Source organism: Mesoplodon bidens (assembly GCF_964165515.1).
Source record: "Mesoplodon bidens genome assembly, chromosome: 12".
Lineage (NCBI taxonomy): Eukaryota > Metazoa > Chordata > Mammalia > Artiodactyla > Ziphiidae > Mesoplodon > Mesoplodon bidens.
In genome coordinates this window covers 14293732-14315375 of record NC_138168.1, presented here as the reverse complement: position 1 = coordinate 14315375, position 21644 = coordinate 14293732, and the positions used below count along the sequence as shown (strand labels likewise).

The 21644-nt window shown below is 41.0% G+C and overlaps 1 protein-coding gene across 1 annotated transcript in view; it reads left to right on the top strand.

Moving 5' to 3' along the window:
- COL19A1 (collagen type XIX alpha 1 chain) overlaps nucleotides 1-21644 on the top strand; it is a gene marked incomplete at both ends in the record, with an annotated part of 357838 nt that overhangs the window by 260498 nt on the left and 75696 nt on the right. Inside the window, 2 exons of the mRNA XM_081251264.1 lie at nucleotides 6543-6596; nucleotides 19300-19344. Coding sequence (XP_081107390.1) covers nucleotides 6543-6596; nucleotides 19300-19344 — 99 coding nt within the window. The remainder of the gene's footprint in view (nucleotides 1-6542; nucleotides 6597-19299; nucleotides 19345-21644) is intronic.

Here is a 21644-nt window from a genome sequence, read left to right as displayed (position 1 = left end):
GACAAGCCCAGCTCAAGTGAGCACTTCTGGAATACACAGAGGGATGTGTTTGAAAAATGTCCAAAGTGGCAGATGTGAACTTCTCATTCAAGACCCAGAAGCTGTCTTCGCGGCAATCCTTCACCTGTTAATTGCACTGCTTCTGAACTTCTGAACCAGGGTTGCTGGCAATATCTCATACGGAGATACTTAGGAGCTACTGAGCTTTCAAAGTAGAGTGCAGGTGTATGCCACTGGGGTGGAGCAAGGGGGACCTGGCTGAGACAAGGAATGATCACTGCTGCTCAGAATTTCCAGAGCTTCACCAAGAATAAACATTGGCTGCTGGCTTCTAACAAAAACTGCTCTTACCTTTTTTAGGGGAAGTCCCCAGAAGATGCCCTTGACCAATGCTTGAACCAGTGTATTGCTGTATCACTTAAATCCTTCAGATCCCACATGACAATACACAAATCTCTCTTCCACAAGAACACAATGGCACAATTGTAGTTTTGTTTGAAGGGTATTTCATCTTCTTACTAAGTGTGACTACTTTCCCATGACTGTGCATCCACTGCAATTTCATGCTCGTAGGAATTCCAGCCTATCAAAATGATCCCTAAGCAATCTTACTCTCTTGTTTCTAGTCTTTTTCCCACCAACTCTGACCATTTGTGTGTTTGTTTTTCTTCTACCATCTCATAAATGCCAAGAGTCTACCCCTCATTTGGTATCGTTTGAACTTCTAAAGTTACTTAAGATGCTGATCAAGATTGCCAACTTCTTTCCTTTTCCCTCTCAGAAGTCTCCCTCTCACCTCTCTCTAATCCAAGCCCTCCTTGATTTTAACATTTCTTGTATCTGCCTGTGGTTCCTCTCTCTTATCCTCACCTTCCTCCCATTCGGGTCACTTTCCTCTTGATCTCTTCTTGTCCAGTCTTTGAAAAGGTACATCTACACTGCATCCCAGATCTCCCTGTGCTTGGCCCTTGTAGATTCTGTCTCTCATTAATAGATCTGCAATCTTTTACCCTTGAATTCCCTACGTGATGTTTTTAACCAGCTTTAAGATGATTGATTTTTTTTTCTCTATCTGTCATCCCTCTCCCTGGGAGGCAGATAAAGCAAAGAGTTAAAATATCAAAGATATAGCATCAGGCCAACTTGGGTTGAAATCTAGCTGTTGTCTGCTAGTTGTATGACCTTGGGTAAGATAGTAAACTTTTTGTTATAAGTAAAATAAGGATAATGCCTACCTCATTGGATTGCTGTAAAAGTAACATGCAGTAACATAGGTACCTGCCACACAGTAATTACTTTCCAAGGGTTACTATTGTTATTTATTAATATTCTTATCATTATCCCATTTTATCATTCTCTTCCATCTGCTCATTATGTTTTACTTTCTTTCCCAGGATTTAATCCAGGACCTCCCATTTCTAAAGCAAAAGTGTTGATACCTTTCCAAGTTCTTTGATTATCCTCCTCCTATAGCTTTTTCCTCGGAGTCCCACTTTTCACAATCAAAGTTCGTCTTAAGACTTAACTACATTTCTCAGAGCCTCATGCCAGAAAGTGAGTGCCAAAGGCCTGGGGGGCTGCGAAGCCTCAGTCTTCAGGACCCGCACCCCCCCCTTTTCTGTACGCTCTCCTCCCTCGGTGCTGTCTTCTCCTGTCCCACCTGCCACATAGCATCCCGTTACCCCTTCCTTTTTTGTCCCATCCAACTTGCTCTCAGGAAATACTTACTGAATGATCCATAAGAATATATTCAAGTGGAACAACTCTTATCCTTGCTTCTACCATTTGTTTATTGCATGATTTGGGGGTAAATCTATCAGTTTTTCCCTGTCTTTATGAGAATCAAATAAGATGATGTGGTTTTGCAGTCACATTACCCTGCCATCTAAGAAAATATAAGTGAAAACGTATTTAGAATTATGCTGAGCTGTATGAATATGAAACATTAGTATTACATCTCCCAAGAACACTTGCATTCGAGCTGGTGATAAAACCCAACACCAAATAAACCAGTCTTTCTGTATGAAGTTTTAGGCAGGCACACACCAGAAGGTGGGTGAGACATTTTCAGAGATAAGTGCCCCTTCCCAGGAACCTTAAGTTTCACCTAATACGTGCTCTCTGGCCCACATCCCCACTGTAATCCCGTAAAGGAGAACTTGAGGTCTCTGTGTTGAAATATAACCATAGTATAAACACTCAGTGAATCCCCTCCTTGCTTCAGAAATCATATTTTGCAATTTGAGAGTTTTCAGCAATTTTGGGGGGGAGGGGTTGGAGTGCTGGTGTCTCCTTAGCCACTAAAACTTTGTAGCAGAAGCATTCTCTGAAAAACAATCTATTCTAAAATTACAAGTGTTTAAGCTAATTAAATCCCAAGAGACAATGAAAAAACTCATTTAGAACAAATATTTAAGAGAAATAAAAGGATCTGTGTTTAAAAGAAAAAGAAATTGGTTTCCCAAATATTTTCTAAAGACTACTATTGGTTTTTCTCTCAGAATTGGAGACAACTTTCCATGTTGTAATTCTGGTCAAAAATCCATCCATAAGCTCTTTTCTACTAACTGGACCTCACTGCAGCTTTGTTTTCAGTTATTTAGCCAGATTCTTAGATTAATCTGCATCTGTTGGCCCTGTATTCTGTGAGTTTGGAAGCAGCAAGACCCCTGCTCAGTTTGCTACCATTCCTAACTGAAATCAAAACGAACAAGCAAGAAATTGGCTATACCCTCAAAATTTTTCTTGCAAAAGATTCTATTGAATTCAGCAAATACTGGGATAGGGGTACTATATGTTATGATAAGATCAAAAAAATTGACACTCCTGTCTTCAAGGAGTTTTCATTCCAACTGGAAAGATAGACATGTACTCAAACCACCATAAATCAGGGCTTCCCTGGTGGCGCAGTGGTTGAGAGTCTGCCTGCCGATGCAGGGGACACGGGTTCGTGCCCCAGTCCAGGAAGATCCCACATGCCACGGAGCAACTGGGCCCGTGAGCCATGGCCACTGAGCCTCCGCGTCCGGAGCCTGTGCTCCGCAACGGGAGAGGCCACAACAGTGAGAGGTCCGCGTACCGCAAAAAAAAAAAAAAAACACCATAAATCAGTATAAATGTGCTTCACTAAGTTATATATAATGTTATAGATGGAATATATATATAAGAGAAAAAATCATTCTGACAGTAACCTTCCCAGCAATTACTGTATTATTGAAACATGCCTCATCTTACCATTCCTATGAATGAGGTTAGGCTTCCTAATAATTTTTTTAATATAAGAAAAATAATTACTGGTCTTTGCCTTTTCTACTAGCCATTAGAAAGTTAGAAATATTTCTTGAAAATTAGCCCAAATGACTTTTCAATAACAAACTTTCTATCTCTTCTTATAGCAAAGCTGCTTTTTAGCATGCTTTGAAAAAAGTTGATTAATGCAACTTTCTTCATAGAGGTTTTTGGTATTTCAAAGGTTGTTAGCAAAGTTAATTGGAAACCCACGGGGCCAGAAGGCAGTTGTGTACAACCTGAAAATATGTATTTGTGAATCCTGAAAGGAGCCCCTAATGAGAGAGCTCCTAATGAAGAGAGCTGGTGCGTGGAGATGAGTGGTACCCAGATGGCGCACGGAGGTTCAGTCAGCAGTTATGGTGAGCTGAAGGATGCTTTCAGAGAAGAGGGAGGAAGGAAGACAGTTCAGGAGGGAGGGCCAGAGAGGGAGCAGAGTGGCTGAGGGGCCACGGAGACCTTGATTCAGAACATCAGGGTGCGCTAAAGCTGACCCAAAGGCCCAGCCCTGACGGGGACAGGGAGCTCGCAGCAAAGACCAGGGAAGGGAAAAAAGGCCAAAGTGGGTTCTTCGAGCTCGGCATAGTGCATGAACTGGCTGGAAAGTGAAAGTGCGGCCAAGACCAGGACCGAAGAAGCCTTAACACGGAACTCTTCCCATCCTTTAAACGTCCAGAATCTATAGCCCAAACTGAAATCTAAGGAGCTGATAATGCAAACAGTTGATCATTTTCACTCTAGCATCTGATGACGCTGGTGGCAGACAGGATATTTCTCTGTCTTCCACCTCTAGCAAGATTTTAGCCAAAAAGAAACCCAACAACAACAACAACAAAAAAAACCCTTTTTAAATGCTTTAAACTATTACCGAGCATATATGTTCCCAAGTTGAATGTATCTTTAATTCTCTTCATCACACCAGGCATGGTTCTTTGCAGTAGGAAACAACATCAGGGTCTCTCCCCACACCAGGCTGATGGACCACTCCGGTAATTACATGCAAGCACAGTTGGGTTATGAACAGGTGTGTCTCCCCAGAGCTCATGAGCATTTTAAAGCTGTTGTGTAATTGTCTACTTATCCGATTAACTCGGGCGTCCTGTGTCTCCCAGCCCAACACAAATAGAGCAAAGCCGTGGTATCTGTATGGCTGCTGCAGGTCACTACAGGAGCAGGATACTGGGACAGTTTTCCTTTCCATAAGCATAATTTAAAAATTCCTGCAAAAAATATTTTAGGCTGAGAATCTGCTTTTAAGTTACAAGAGTTGAGCAACTAAGAAGTGAGTTTGGGGCCAGGCTGCCTCCATTAAATATTAGCCCTGCCGCGTACCAGGGATGTGACCTTGGGCCAGTTAACTATTTCAAACGCTCATTTTTCTGTATCTTTGAATTGGAAATAATGACGGTACATACCTCATGGTGTCATTGTAGAGATAAAATGAGTTAGTCTATTTGAAACCCTCGGTGTAATGTCTGGCGCACAATACACACTACGTAAATGTGTGCCATTATTATTTGAAAGGTTCTTCTGCTCTAGTTGACAGACGTTATTAATTGATCTGCTGTATTCAGGAGCCCACTTGTTAAGCCTTTCCCTTTTAGCTAAGACGAATGTGTCTGAAGCTAAATGCACCTACCACATCACTAGTCTTTGATCTAATTGACCATATGATCAATACACATTCTCCATTCACCCAATGCCTGCTATGCAGATAACCCCTAAGCTACCTTTGATGCTACTACATACAGTATCTAAGATTTCTCCTTGCCTTGTTAAAAATAGTTGCAGAAGGGTCAATGTGTATGGAGTCTCATGTCTCCTGAGTTTCAAGAATAAGTTCCTAACTTGTACCTTCTTGGCCGGAAACTTTGTAAAACAACCCCCAACTCAGTAATTGCTTTCCTCTTCGCTTCAACTTCCTGACCTGGAATATGTCACACAAAGCTGGCTGATGGAAAAAGAACCTGAAAAGTACATAGCGCCTTGAGAATTCTTTTCTGACATTAGCTCTGTTTTGATTCCAGCAAGGTAACAGCGTCGTTTGTCTTTCCAACCACAGTCAGCTCCGTTCCTCACAAGGCCTATTATTTTCTCACGAGTTCTATCAGCCTCCTTCTATCATCCATCACTGCGTCTTGCTGCCCTCAACATTTAACGGCACAAAGTAAAGCCTTCATGTTAGATCTTCTGTCACAGGCCATTCCTGAGAAACACCCGTCATAAATGTTGACCAACATTAATCTTTTCAAGATAACCTAAGGTGTTACCTATATCAGTGAGTGCAGCTAGCAGATGTTCCTTAAAATGTTTCTTCACTTTCCAAATCTTTCGTTTCCTTTTTAAAATAATAATCTTTGTATAATAGTGACTTTGGTTGGCTGAATCATGATCTTTCGGTGTCTTATCTTCTGAGAACTTTGCTTCTGTAACATTTTCTCTCTTCCTAGGAGCTTTCGAGGTGTAGATGAAATATGCAGTCTCTTTTCTGAGATAGCTGAATCTATTTTGGCTGAACTACCTAAATTAAAATCATGTTAATCTTTGCATTTTCTTACATCCCTTTCCCCAAAATTTAATCCCTGAAAAACTCAGAGAACACTTCTCTTCCTCTCTTCCTGGAAGTTTTAGGGACAGACAAATGTCTTTACTTCCTTCCTATCCACCCAAAGCTCAGCACAGTGTTTCATGAATATTTCCACATCATCTGAAAACTACATGTATTTAAATGTCTTAAGCCCAAGGTTATATAGCAGATATCTTTTTCTGGCCTGAAAGTCCGTGGGAAGCCCATTTTCACCCAACTAATTCGAATAAGTAAAGCAATAGCAAAAAAATATTTTTCCCTTATTTTTTAAGGTAATAACACATGGGCATACACTTCCATAATTCATTGATAAAAGCCCTATAAGAAGTGTCAAACATAAACTGAAGCTCTTCAGCCTCTTCCCTTGAGGAGTTTTATGGGTAAAATTCCTTTTAATAAGGAATATGCTGATGGCTGACCTTTTAGTAAAATGTTACATGTTCCCAGTTAGGACCTTTCTTTGGATTCACACAGGATTTAACCTAGAAATATGTTTAAGAACCAGATAAGCTAATGTCCATGTGATTCTCTATTAATTAGAATACTTGACTGAACAGACACTTCCTTCTTCTTACCTGTGAGATTTTAAGAGTTCTTAGATACATTATTTAAATACACATTGTTTTGGTAAATGTTTACGTATGTCTTTGATTTGTTTCTAATACAGGGACCTCCTGGAATACAGGGAATGAAACAGACTCTTGGTGCATATAATCACAAGGTATGGCTTCTTTCACTCACATCATGTATACAGAGATTTTATGTGATGGTATTTTTGAAAAATAAAATAAACTTAATTTCTAACTGCTCAGACTTTGAAACATAATCACATATACTTAACATCTTTCCATAATGAAAATGTTTCCGAAAAAGTATTTTGATCAGCATCTTTTTACAAAACCAGGATTTTACTTTTATTTAGTTATTTATTTTTTATTAATTTATTTATTTTTGTCTGGGTTGGGTCTTCGTTGCTGCGCACAGGCTTTCTCTAGTTGCGGCAAGCAGGGGCTTCTCTTCTTTGAGGTGCGCAGGCTTCTCATTGTGGTGGCTTCTCTTGTGGCAGAGCACGGGCTCTAGGCCCGTGCAGGCTTCAGTAGTTGTGGTTTGTGGGCTCCAGGCATGCAGGCTTCAGTAGTTGTGGTGCACGGGCTTAGTTGCTCCATGGCATGTGGGATCCTCCCAGACCACGGTTCGAACCCATGTCCCCTGCATTGGCAGGTGGATGCTTAAGCACTGCACCACCAGGGAAGTCCCTATCTTTACTTTTAATAAGTTTATTTCAAAGTTTGCAAAATCTCATACAAAAAATTAATGTAAAAAACATGTTTCACCATTGATAGCGTCATATCTGTGGTTTCCCTGAGGGCAGAAAGAGATGATTTGCTACCTTAGAGCTCTGGATAGTGCAACAGGTGATAGATTTCTTACCAAACTAACAGATGCTACACTAAAATCTCAAGCAAAGGTTTACATACTCTGGGTCAAGGCTGAAGTCTCCCACCTCTCAGGAAGGAGCCACTTTAACTTCACCAAGATTTTTAATTACCATTGGTTTGGATGGAATATGACATGAAAGGATCTGACGGCCAAAAGGCAAGACAGTTTTGCCCCCAATTCTACAAGGAAGCACAGCAGATGGAGAAGAATGGGTGTGGGCAACCGAGTGTGACTCAGAGACCTAAGTGAGACCATTGGTTTGCTCACCATTCAGCACATGTTTGGGGTCTGATCGCTTTGTGGGGGGCATTCTGGCCACTGACTCGGATCCCTTATTACGTCATAGTTTATCACTGATAAGCTGCAAACTTGGAGAAACTCCCCTTTATGTCTGTCCTGTGTTCTTGGTCTCCCTTTCTTTAGATTCCTCTGGCTACTGTTGTTCCTCTGTTTAAAAACCCAAAGAAACACTCTGTGCCAGCAGAGGCCTGGAAGGCAGCAGGTGCAGAGAAAATGACAAGCTAATTAGTTCAAAATCCCAATTCTTCCATCAGATTAAGTTCAACATGAAGACATGGATCGTTTGTGGCTGATAAATTTAAAATCAAAAGTGTGGAAAGTCTCTTCCACTTCCTGCATGATCCTATCTTAACTTTTCTCATTTCCGTAGATTTTCCGGGGAATATTGTATTAGGAGGAATGTATGAGGTATATTTTATGATCCTTTAGTAAACATTTTCTGTAGAGATCTCTCTGTACTAGCTTTTTCACAACCATAAGGCTTGGCCCACATAAAAAAAAGTAAGAGAAGCATATCTAAAATTACTCAATTAAAATACACTGCATTTCTGTAATGACATCTACTGGTATAAAATAGGATTTACTATAAATGCTTCAAAATAATGAGAATGAGTGGGCTCTGATATAACAGTGTCAGCTAAGAAAAACTTAGAGACTATTGCATATTACTACCACCCTTGGTATAAAATTTACCAAGTTGCTACTCAGCTACTTAGATATTTGCCATCCTTTGCAAAACTTTTAATGCTCATCTCTTTACAAGTCTCTCAACATTACTTCTTTATATAGTTTATCTTGCCAAGGAGTCAGTTTTCCCTTAAATGAAGATATATAGTGCATTTATATTTTAGAATCTGAAGTTGAGAACATAAATTTTTACTTTAAGGTTATGTTTCCCCCAAAATGAGGCTGACCGGAGAAGGTGAGTGGAGAGTCTTGCTAACAGTGAACCAGTTCTCTGAATTTAGCTGTTGACTCACCTAAAAGAACTCCAGCTATTGTTACTACCATTGTTACTGCAGGATTGAGGCTCACAGGTGTTTAGTCCACCTGTGCTCAGAAGGTGACCTCAGAATTGGAGCACAGCTGGGTAAAGAGGGGAGACCATAGCTTCTCTTCCCCCAATGAAACACCATTGCCAGATAACATCAGAAGGCTTTAGACCCACCTGGGAATTAATGGAAGGTAACTTTCCAAATACTTGACTCTGTTTCCTTCTGAGAATAGTTAAGGCTGTTCCATGGAGGTCTCACCAGGATGGATGGAGGGGGTAGGGCCCACCTTCTCAGCACCTACACGGAGCACCTTTCTGGGTTGTAACCGCCACCTCTTCGCCCTCGGCTTCACAAAAGAAAGGGCCAAGTGTGCCATGGTGAATGAGATGCCTGTTTTCACTTGGCCGTGTCCCCAGCAGGTCACCCCCACCGGTTTGGGATGCTGAGCTTGTTTCAATTTGCAGTTCATTGCATGCCTGATGGTCTGGCTGTTGCAAATAAGCACAGAGAGAAGGGGGGCCCTGGGTGAAACTTTCCTGGAGAGTAAATAATGGACCATGTATTGAAACATATAAAGTGACATTCCAAGGTTAAAATAATCTTCCCGTTTAAATTGGCATTGATTTATGCAATGTCTGCACTTGAGTCCTGGGCCTCGGCACCTCAGCTAGCAGCAGCTCAGCCGTCCTGCAGCCTGGATTCTGTGGAAGCAGCTGCCCCTGGGAGAATGAGTGGCAGACCCCTCATACACCTCCCCTCCCCTTCCTCTCCTGAAGGAGCTCCTGGCTCATTCCCTCATCCCAGGAATCCTCAAAGCAAAGGAATTGCCTTTGGCCCCTGTACAAGAGTTGATCGTTTTCCCCTACACTTTTCCTTGTCATCAGAGGAAGAAACTCAGGCATAAGAAGCCCTCTCCTCTCACAGCACAAATCAAAAAGAGAATTGGGGGGCTTCCCTGGTGGCGCAGTGGTTGAGAGTCCGCCTGCCGATGCAGGGGACATGGGTTCGTGCCCCGGTCCGGGAAGATCCCACATGCCGTGGAGCTGCTGGGACCGTGAGCCATGGCCGCTGAGCCTGCGCGTCCGGAGCCTGTGCTCCGCAACGGGAGAGGCCACAACAGTGAGAGGCCCACGTACAGCAAAAAAAAAAAAAAAAGAGAATTGGGGAAGAAAAAAAGGAAGTGAGGAAAAGAGAGACTAAGGAGGGAGGTCAAGACAGTTATATAAGTATGTTTCTATGTATTTTGCATGCCCACTGGAGGATGCAAAGAATGAAAGGTAGATTCCCCTCTCCATCACAAAAATAATTTTCAGAACAGCTGCTCCCATTCTGCAAGACTGGTTGCAAAGAAGCAACAATGCTGAGCATATTCTTCCCCTCAAGGAAAATCTGCTCACAATCCAGCAAACTGCTCTGCATTGTCTCCAGCTCTGGGGATTTTAATAAAAATTTGATAGGTTCTGTCAACTGCTAAAGCCATCAGATCCAGAGCTCCTTACACCAATCTAGATGGGAAAGGAAAAAAAAAAAAGCATTCTCTGTGGAGGCCAGGTACTTGCAGGTTTTACATTCCATATTGGTTTTTAAAGATCCACGTGGAAAATGTGTAGTTGGTTATCTTAACATCACCACCCTCAGTGCAATTTGCAGAGAATCAGTCTCATCTGTTGGAGATTGATGCTGTGTCTCCCTGCAACAAGTTCCAGTGTTCACTTCTCCAAATTGTTGATCCAAAAAGACCAATTTGCTAGCAAAATAATCCTTTTTCCTTTCAAGTATAAAACCACAGCTTCATTTTCATATGCACAGACTAGAAAGGACAGAAAACATTTCTCCAGAATCAAATACTCAAGGTCTTTCCAAGCGGTGAGTTAAACCCAAAGATAGCACAGAAAGTGAAGGCCTCCTTGGAAGCACTGGAGGCAACCCTTCTGGACCTGGAAGATTTAGAAATAAAATTTAAGTCCTAACTTCCTGTCTTCCCCTCCCAGTGCCCCAGGATCCACTAGCTTTGGAAAACATCATGGATTTAGGCACAAACATACGGATTTTTGGATTTTAGCAGTATTACAGAGAAACCTGAAACTCACCTGGGCCCAGCCCCTCCCCTCTGTGGCCCACCACACTCAGAGCTGGTGAAATGCGTTCCTGCAAGCACCTGAGAAGCTGGACTTGGTGCCAGCCTTGGGCCTTCTTTCCAAGTGAGCACAGCCCTCTTAGGCCACATGTTCTATTTAACTTACTAGGGCTACTGTAATGAAGCAAACTGAGTGGCTTAACCCTCAGAAATGTGTTATCTCACAGCTCCGGAGGTGTTGACAGGGCCATGCTGTCTCTGGAGCTGCTGGGAGAGGTGTGTTTCAGGCCTCACTCCCAACTCCTGGTGGCTCCTTGGCTTGTCGTACCTCCAGCTTTGTTCCTCTTTCTCAAAATGACTTTGGCTATTCAGAGTCTTTTATGGTTCCATATAAATTTTAGGATTATCTGTTCTAGTTCTGTGAAAAACTGTAATCGATATTTTGATAAAGATTGCATTAAATCTGTAGATTGCTTTGGGTCGTATGGCCATTTTAACAATATTAATTCTTCCAGTCCATGAATATGGGATATCTTTCCATTTCTTTGTATCATCTTCATTTCCTGAATATTGTTTTAGAGTTTTCAGAGCATTTTCACCTTCTCAGTTAAGTTTATACCTAGGTATTTTATTCTTTTTGATTTGATTTTAAATGGGATTTTTTTTCTTGCTTTCTCTTTCACCTAGTTCATTATTAGTATATAGAAAAGCAACAGATTTTTGTATGTTTATCTCACATCCTGCAACTTTACTGAATTTGTTTATTAGTTCTAATAGTTTTTTGATGGAGACTTTGAGGTTTTCTATATATAGTATCAAGTCATCTGCCAAAAGTGACAGTTTTATTTCTTTCCTTCCCACTTGGGTGCCTTTTATTTCTTTTTTCATGTCTGATTACTGTGGCTAGGACTTCCAATACTATATTAAATAGAAGTGCAAAAACGGGCATACATGTTTTCTTCCTGATTTTAGAGGAAAGGCTTTCAGGTTTTCACAGATGACTAAGATGTTAGCTATAGTTTTGTCATAAATGTCATTTATTATGTCAAGATATGTTTCCTCTACACCAACTTTGATGAGAATTTTTATCATGAATGGATGTTGAATTTTGACAAATGCTTTTTCTGTATCTGTTGAGATAACCCTGTGATTTTTATCCTTCCCTTTGTTAATGTGGTGTAGCACATTGGTTGATTTGTGGGTATTGAACCATCCTTACATCCCTGGAATAAATCCCACTTGATCATAGTGTGTGATCCCTTTTATATATTGTTGAATTCAGTTTACTAATATTTTGTTAAGGATTTTTGCATCTATGTCCATCAGAGATATTTTCTTTCTTTGTAGTTTCTTCATCTGGTTTTGGCATCAGAGTAATGGTGGCCTTGTAGAATGAATTTGGGAGTGTCCCCTCCTCTTCAAATTTTTGGAATAGTTTGAGAAAGATAGGTATTAGCTCTTCTTAATATGTTTGGTAGAATTCCTCTGTGAATCTATCTGGTCCTGGACTTTGTTTGCTTGGAGCTTTTTTTTTTAATTACAAATTCAATTTTGCTACTAGTGATTGATCTGTTCAGTTAGTCTATTTCTTCCTTATTCAGCCTTGGAAGATTGTATTTTACTAGAAATTTGTCCATCTCTTCTAGGTTGTCCAATTTGTTGGCCTATAACTGTTTGTAGTATTATCTTAAAATGTTTTGTATCTCTGTGGTATCAGTTTTTATTTCTCCTCTTTCATTTCTTATTTTATTTGGGTCCTCTCTCTTTTTTTCTTGATGAGCCTCACTAAAGGCCTATCAACTTTATCTTTTAAAACAACCAGCTCTTGGTTTCATTGATCTTTTCTATTTTTTGTCTCTATTTTATTTATTTCCTCTATGATATTTATTATTTCCTCCCTTCTGCTGTTTTTCTTTTAATTATTCCTTTAGATGAGAAGTTAGGTTTTTTATTTGAAGGTTTTTTGTTTGTTTATTTCTTGAGGTAGGCCTGTATCACTATGAACTTCCCTCTTAGGACTGCTTTTACTACATCCTATAGATTTTGGAAAGTTGTGTTTTTATTTTATTTATCTCAAGGAATTTTTGTCTCAAGGAATTTTCTGATTTCCTCTGTGATTTCAGCATTGATCCATTGATTTTTTAGTAGCATGTTGTTTAGTCTCCACGTGTGTGTGTTTTTCCCATTTTTCTTCCTGTAATTGATTTCTAGTCTCATACCATTGTGGTTGGAATAAATGCTTGATATATTTTCTATCCTGTTAAATTTATTCAGACTTGTTTTGTAGCCTAGCATGTGATCTATCCCAAAGAACATTCCATGTGCAATTGAAAAGAATGTTTCTTTTGCTCTTTTTGGATGGAATGTCTTATAGATATCTATTATGTCCAACTAGTCTAGTGTGTCATTTAAGACTACTGTTTTCTTATTGATTTCCTTTCTGGATGATCTGTCCATTGAAGTAAGTGGGGTGTTAAAGTCCCCTGCTATTATTGTACAGCAAGTCCCCTATATACGAACCTTCAAGTTGTGCACTTTCAAAGATGCAAACGTGCCTTTGCATGTCCGATCAGGTAAGTTAGTTCACTTGTCTGGCATACATTGTCATGTGCATGCATCCTCTACGAGTGGTTGAGCTTTTGTGTACTTTACTGTTCAGTACTGTATAGGGTACAATAGTACAATATCTTTATTTCAAGCCCAGCATGTCCGGAAGCAAGTGTAAAAGCAGCGGTATATAGCCGATTGTGCTAGTTGGGTACCTAGGCTAACTTTGTTGGACTTACGAACAAACTGGATTTACCAATATGCTCTTGGAACAGAACTCGTTCATATGTAGGGGACTTACTGTACTGTCAATTTCTCCCTTCCTATCTGTTAATATTTGCTTTATATATTCAGGTGCTTCTGTATTGGGTGCATATATGTTAACGAGTATAGTATCCTCTTCTTGCATTGATCCATTCATCATTATATAATGCCCTTCTTTGTCTTTTGTCTTTGTTTTAAAGTCTATTTTGTCTAGTATGAGTACTGCTACCCCCACTTTCTTGTCACTTCTATTTGCATGAAATATCTTTTTCCATCCCCTCACTTTCAGTTTGAAATGAGTCTCTTGTAAGCATCATATAGATGGGTCTTGTTTTGTTTATCCAATCAGCCACCCTATTTCTTCTTACTGGAACATTTAGTCCATTGACATTTAAAGTGAACTAACAGGTATGTACTTACTGCTGTTTTGTTACTTGTTTTCCGGTTGTTTTTGTAATTCTTCTCTGTTCTTTTGTTATTGTAGTTTCTTCCCTTGTGGTTTGATGATTTTCTTTAGTGGTATGCTTGTGTTCCTTTCTCTCTAGCTTTTTGTGTATCTATTTTAGGTTTTTGATTTGTTGTTACATATATGTTGACCTATAACTATTTCTACTTGTTTTAAACTGATAGTCGTTTAAGTTCAATCACATTCTAAAAGATCTAGATTTTTTATTCTCCCCCCACATTTTGTGTTTTTAAGGTCATATTTTCCATCTTCATGTTGATCCCTTCACGTTTATTATAGTTGATTTTACAATTCTTTTCTTTTAATCTTTGTACTAGCTTATTTAAGTTGTTGATTCACAGCCATTACTATATATTTACCTTTACTGGTTGGATTTTTCCTTTCCTGTAGATTCTTCCTTCTTACTGTAGCCTTTTCTTTTCCACCTAGAGATGACCCTTTAACATTTCTTTTAGGGTAAGTTTAGTATTGATGAACTTTTTTAGTTTTTTTCTTGTCTGAGAAGTTCTTTATCTCTCCTTCAATTCTAAATTATAAGCTTGCTGGGTAGATTATTCTAGATTATAGGTTTTTCACTTTCAGCACTTTCCCTTTTTGCCTGCAAAGTTTCTGCAGTAAAATCGTTGATAGCCTTATGGGGATTGCCTTGTATATGATTCTTTGTTTTTCTCTTGCTACCTTTAGAATTCTCTCTTTAACTTTTGCCATTTTAATTATGATATGTCTTGGTGTGTGTCTATTTGGGTTCATCCTGTTTGGGACCCTCTATGCTTCCTGTATCTGGATATTTTTTCCTTCTTCAGGTTTGAGAATTTTTCAGCCATAATTTCATCAAATACATTTTTTGACTACTTTCTCTCTCTGTTCTCCTTCTGTGTTCCCTATAATATGAATGTTGGTATGCTTAATGTTGTCTCAGAGGTCCCTTAAACTGTTCTCACTTTTTAGAATTTATTTTTCTTTTTGCTGCTCTGATTAGATGATTTTCATAGTCTATCTTCCAGATTACTTATATGTTGTTCTGTTTCACCTAGTCTGCTGTTCATTCTAGTGTGTTTCTTTTTTACTCATTTATTGTATTCTTCAGTTCTGACTCATTCTTTTTTATATTTTCTAGTTCCTTGTTAAAACTCTCAGTGTGTTCATCTATTCTTTTCTCTACTTCAGTTATTATTCTTATTACTACTGCTTTGAACTCTTTATCTGATAAATTACTTATTTCTATTTAATTACTTGTCCTTTCAGGGGTTTTCTTTTGTTTCATTTGAACCAAATTCCTCTGTCTTCTCATTTTGCTAACTTTTACTGTTAGGTGGACCAGTTACCTATATGGTCTTGAAGGGGTGTCCTTTTGTGGGAGCTTCCCTCTGCACTCTGTATGTGCCCAGTGGCTCTGCGGGGAGAGCTGGATCCGACCTGAGCCTGAGGCACGTCTTCCTCCAGGCTGTGCTGGCCGCTCTCACCTTGGTAGGAAGTGGGGCTGGAGATGGAGGTGCTAGAGCTGGAGCCAAGTGTGATTTGGGGCTTCTCCTCTGCTGAGTGACCATCACTGCCCCACTGGGGAGTGGGGGCAGTTTCCTGGTTGCTGGAGTAGAAGCCGCGAGGGTCAGGTCTGAGATGGCTCTGTTCCCTCTAAGAGTGTGCTTTCCCCTCTCCCACCACCACCACCCTTGCCCCAGAGGGGAGCAGTGTTGGAGCAACAGGGCCTGGAGTGGTTGCTCAGTGTGGGTCAAGGTGCAGGCTGTGGTGTTCCTGGCACCGTTAGAGTACTGGGAAGCCCCCAATCTGCTGCCCCCAGGGGTGACAGCAATGGCCACTGTCCCCCCACTCAGATGTTGTGCCAGGTCTAAGGCAGCTCCATCACCCCACAACTGCGCACCCCCCCTTGGCCGTGGCAGTCCTTGCTGTAGTGTGGAGCTGCACCACAGAGCCAGCGGGCTGGTCCAGGTGCTCAACTTGGGCTGGGGAACCTGCAGGCATGGCCGCAGGTAACCAGCCAGAGTCCTGGGTAGTTTTCATCTGCTTCCTCCGCCTTGTTTTGGGAGTAAGCGAGTGTGCGCACATGCTTCACAAGCAGACTCTAGGTTTCTTACAGCCCCGCTGTCAGGGCCACTGGTTTGCAAACCAGCTAAGGGGACTCATCCTCCTGATGTCAGACCCCAGGGCTGGAGCACCCAAAATGTGGTTCAAACCACTTGCTTCCCAGGGAGGATCTCTGAGGCCATGTAATCCCCCTTCTCTTCTGTGTCCCCAACTATGGGCGCAAGTCCCAACCTGATCACTTCTCTTCCCTTCCTACCAGATTTTGTGTGGTTCCTTCTTACAGTTTCGATTGTATAAGAGTCTCTCTGTCAGTCTCCAGTTTGTTTTCAGTGAGAGTTGCTCCACATGTGGATGTATTACCAGTGTGTTCGTGGGGGGAGGTGAGCTCAGCATCCTCCTACTTTGCCACCTTGATCTCCCCAGAATTCCTGAAATGTGCAGGCTGAGTAGCACACACAACAACCTTCACCGCTGCACCACAGAAACTTTTCAACAAACACACTCAAGAGGGTACAGCTATTATAGCTACTCAAAAGGTTTATGAGAACCATTCAAATAACATGGCAGCAAGGCACAATATGACCTCGTAAAATTAGAATAACATCTGAGGCAGAACTGTGGGTTCCAGAAACACAAGGATGATGTCTCATTATTTCTGTAGAGCCAAGTAATTATCTGGTACAATTAACTTGGAGAAAGCAGAGAAGAGAATCTCACATGTCAACAAATAAATGCAACTGAAGTTCCAGTTTGCCTCTGCCTTGAGTGCTGTTAGCCCAAGAGTGGGCCAGAGGCCCACTGTGGCCACTGTGGGTCCTTGATTAGATGAGTTTCCTGACCTAGCTATGGAGTGAAGCAAACATATGGCACTCTGCTATGCAGTAAATACCATGTTGTTTCTCTGGATAGGAAAGCCTCCAGAAAAGTCAAGATTTTAGAACAATACAGCGTATGGATAGAATAATATGACTTGGTGCTGCAGCGGCATTTCTTCATCCCTGAAGCATCTCCGATGCCCTTTAGGTTGCTGGGGTTCAGAGGAGGAGGGGAACCTAAACCAAGGTGCTACACTGCGAGATGCTCTCAGCAAATGTACTTTGGGTGCTCTTCTGCTCTGCAAGCCAAGAGTATGGGGCCTCCCAATCCAAAGACCGCCTCTGGAAAACTTGTGTCTTAGACCAGGCATGTTCCACCTTCCCCACATGTCACAGCATAAGCAGAGCTAGGCAGAGGCTCTGATGGGTTGTGCATAGTCATTGGCTCCAGGCCCCAGTGGTAGTATTTTCAGGAAATTCCTAGAGTTCCTGTGTTTCTGTGCAGATTGCTTTCAAACAACCTACCATTTTCTAACTGCTCACTCTTGCAATGAGCAGTCTTGGAGTGTTATACCTCATTTTCAAATATGTCCCTGTAATAATGTATAGCTCAGGATTTTGAGACGACCATTTTTATTTTCAATTTAGACATCTCGGATCAAAGTTAAGTAGGAAAAATTAGAGACTATCACAAGACCAGTAATAACAGCAGTTATAAACTATCTATTTTTCATTTGAGTAGCATGAGTAACATGGAGGCACATTTAAAACGTTAAACTGTAGCAAGAGTGATCTGAACCAGTGCCTCTGTGTATTTTTGTTGTTTAAACATTTCTGTACTTTGAATTTTCTCTACCAATATATGTATTTTTAATTTAGGGAAAAAAAAGTTAATGGGGAAAAAACATGTAAGTCAGAATCATTGGCATATTTATTCAACAAATACTTGTTGAATGCTTCCTATACATTAGGTAGGGCACTAGGCATGGGGCGGCCATTCAGTTCCAGGCCATTACGGACCTTCCATTCCAATGCAAGAGGTGCAAGAATTTTTTAAACAAACACAACATTTTCAATGAAGTATTATGAAGGAGAAACACCATGTCCAATGGGAACCTATGAGGGGAACCCGTCTGGAGACCCACAGGAAGCATTTTATCTCAATAGTTGAGCCCTGAGGGTTGAGAGGTTGCTAACCAGACAAAGAGGTGGGAACTACAGGGAGGGATGGGAAGGATCTCAGTCCATTTGAAGAGCTGAGAGAAGACCTTAATACGACTCTGCTAAGGTTTTGGAGGAAGGAGGTCAGAATGTCATCTAAAGATCCCTCTCTGACCTTCTATAGAGAATGTATGGTGGGGAGGGGAGCAAGAGTGGATTATAGGACCAATGAGGGAGCCATTGCAATAATCCTGGCGAGATGTGACGGTGGCCTTCCCAGTGAAGGCGGTTAGAATGGAGAGGAGATTTGGGGACAGAGGCAACCAGACCGGATGACATTGTCCTCGAGGAACGGAGGAGGGCAGAGTTAATAACGACACCCAGATGGAAGAAGAAAGAGCTCTACAGACGGGAGAGGATGAATTCAGACTTTCTTTCCTTGATTTTTTTTCAATTATAAAATGAAGTTACCACTCATTTTAACAAGTCAGACCGCAGAGATATATTAGGAAGTTAATTATCGTTCTCCCCCTTCTGGACTAACAAATGTTAACAATGTGATATTCTCATCTTTCTCACTTATATTGCCTGCATTTGTTGTGTTTTTTAATTCAGTTTTGAACTTGTCAAATATAAAGCTCTTCTAGAATTTATGAGTGATAGGTCAAGTAGAAAATTAGATATAGGGGTCAAAACCCGGAAGGGAGACGTGTGCTGGGTTTACAAATTTGTCTTTCTTGGTGTAGATGATGTCTAAGCTGTGGGGTAGATAAGAGTATCTGGGACCAAATGTTGAGTCACAAGAGAGCTGGACCCAGTCCTGAGGAGGTCCAACTTTGACCAGTTAGGAGATGGTGTGAGAGGAGAGGTCAGAGAGACAGGAGGAAGCAGGAGAACATGTGGGATACAAGTCACGACATGCCAAGTGCAGCCAAGAGGGCAGTGAATGGAATGTCCATTACACTGAGCAACAAGGATATCACTACTAGCGTTAGACAGTCCTATCAGTGGAGTGGATGGGCACCGAGTGAGGCTGCCGGGCGTTAATTTGAAGTATTGCTAATTCACCCCTGGAGTCATATATTTCTCCAGCGTCACCTCCTGGGGGGATGTCACAGCAAGGATAGGTAGGGTCTCAATAGTTAGAGCTTTTCAGGAATATTTGACAGAACATGAGAGAGGCAAACGGGATTAAAATGATATCTATAAAAAGCTGTTACTGCGCTGTTATCTCACTATTTCTGTGTTTAATTAGGGACTGAATGTATTAAAAATAAATGGATTTTTGTCTTTTTATTTGTTTTATGTTTACCTAGGGAAACCTCGGTGAGCATGGAGCTGGTGGCCCAAAAGGAGAGAAGGTAATCAAGTTTGCAAAGTGAGTAAAAACATCTTACACCAACTCACACCCATTCACACGTCAGAGCAATCCCACTGCCCCACAGGCTCCAAGTCAGCCTGCAGTGGGCACGAGCCTCCCTGGCCTCCAAGAAGGCCCTGAGTAGCTGACTGCAGGAAGGGAACAAACACATCCACATCGAGGGGAAATAGCTGTCACAGGTAAATGAAATTAGGACACACGTTTCAGTTTTTAATTAGATGTTTCATGGATCCATGTAGACGGCAAAAACAATCTGAAAGGCCCTTTGACACGATGCCTGAGGCTCGCTATTTTTGTGTTTTCTTAAGTGTCCAAACATAAGCTGTCATGGGAGCATTTTTGGGTGGGGTTTTATCATGTACAGTCTCGGTTTAGCCAAATAATTATTTCAAAACAGCTTTACAATTAAAATACTGACGAATTCGCACTGCCTTCTCATCATCATCATTCACGGGTTTAATTAGATTAGCTGTGAAGATGACAAACGCCCTTGCCTGGTCAAAAAGATGTTTCACTCCTGTTCGCTCCTGCAGTTGGGATGACCTTGGATTCAGTGGGAATGTGCCATTGTCAAGAAAACAAAAATGCAGGAACGATACTCAGTTTTGTAATAACCTATAAGGGAAAAGAATTGGAGAAAAATAGATATATATGTATGTAAAATGGAATCACTTTGCTGTACACCTGAAACTAACACAACATTGTAAATCAGCTATACTTCAATTTAAAAAGGGGGGGGGGGAAATGCACATTAAATCCATAGACAGAGGCAAGTAGGTTAGAAATACTCTGTGGGAACATGGCCTGGGGGTTCTCTCTTCATTCATTCACCCAGTAAAAATTCTCATGATTGAGGGCAGGATATTTCGACCTGAATCCAAGAAAATATGACTTCTGTGCCTTATAAATCAGTGCAGCCAATCTATTCACAAGATCATACCTCCGTCACCAGAAAAAACTGCTAAAAGATAGTCTTAACAGAAAGTAGGGGCTTCTTATAGATTGACCATTGAAAATGAAATTTCCTGCAAATAAGTAAACAAATAGAACCTTGACATTCTTAAAAAGGCATCCCAGAAATTGATTATACAGCAATAAGGTCATTTATGTGTCTTGGATTGTACTGCTAGTACATTAGCATTATTTCCTGTAACCAAATAGCTTACGGAATTCCTACACCACCATAAGGAACACATTATATTTTAAGCAATTACTGCTGGACACATGCAGACTTAGGAGAAAAAAAAAAAAGAAGGCCACAAAGCTTGTCACTTAGGACAGCTGAGCAAGAGAGTTGTGGCACTTTTAAAGTATTTAAATGATGATTCATTTCTTGAAACAAAACAGCTGGCCCCGGTTTTGCTATGTTCATTAGGAAACATATGTTACTTAGGAATTCTTAAGACCTCAATGATGAGAAATTTGATTCTGTCAAACAGGTGTATTTCAAACTCTAAGGACCCTTTCTATGGCTCAAAATCTTTTCTAATTGCTTCAGAATCTTAAGTGGAATTAGAAAAAGCCAGTGGCATGACTGTTCCCTCTTCCTGTCCAAAGAAATAACCCAGAAGAGTCTACAGAGAACCTGATATAAATGCCCGTATGAAATGATTTGTAAGAATTCTAATTAAAAGGAGAAAGACTCTGCCAGTAAATAATGCATAGGATAAACTCAAAAACATAAGCACCACATCTGCTAGAAGAGTAGAATCACTTCTACCTATACACACTCACTTAGTACCTGGGCTGAATCTATACTTTTGTTCTTAAAATTATAACGCTGCTCATGGGTCACTGTAGTGAGAATTTAAAGCTCCTTCGAGCTGCTCTTTCAGATCTTTGCTTGAACCTGTGGTGGACTCTGGTGGTTCAGTACTCCAACTGCACGTTGGAATCCCCTGAGGGCTTTTAGAAAGTACCAGTGCTCAGATTCCATCTCCAGAGACTCTGATGTGAGGCAGAGCCCATGTATATGGTTGACCTGGGCTGGCAGCAGAGTTGGGGTGGGGGGTGGTCCATATTGCTATTATTTAAAAGAGCTTCAGGTGATTCTACCTCGCAGCCAGGATGGAGAACCATTGAGTGCTAAAAAGATCCTGGGCTTTGGTATCAAAAGTTGATTGTGCCATTAACAACTCTGTCTCCTTGGGAAAGACACTTCATTTCTCTGAGCGTCAGTTTCCTCATTTGTGAAATGGACACAATCACATCTACACAGAGAATTGATGACAGGATTGAAATCAAATGGGATGAGGTGAACTTGCCCAAAGCACAATACCT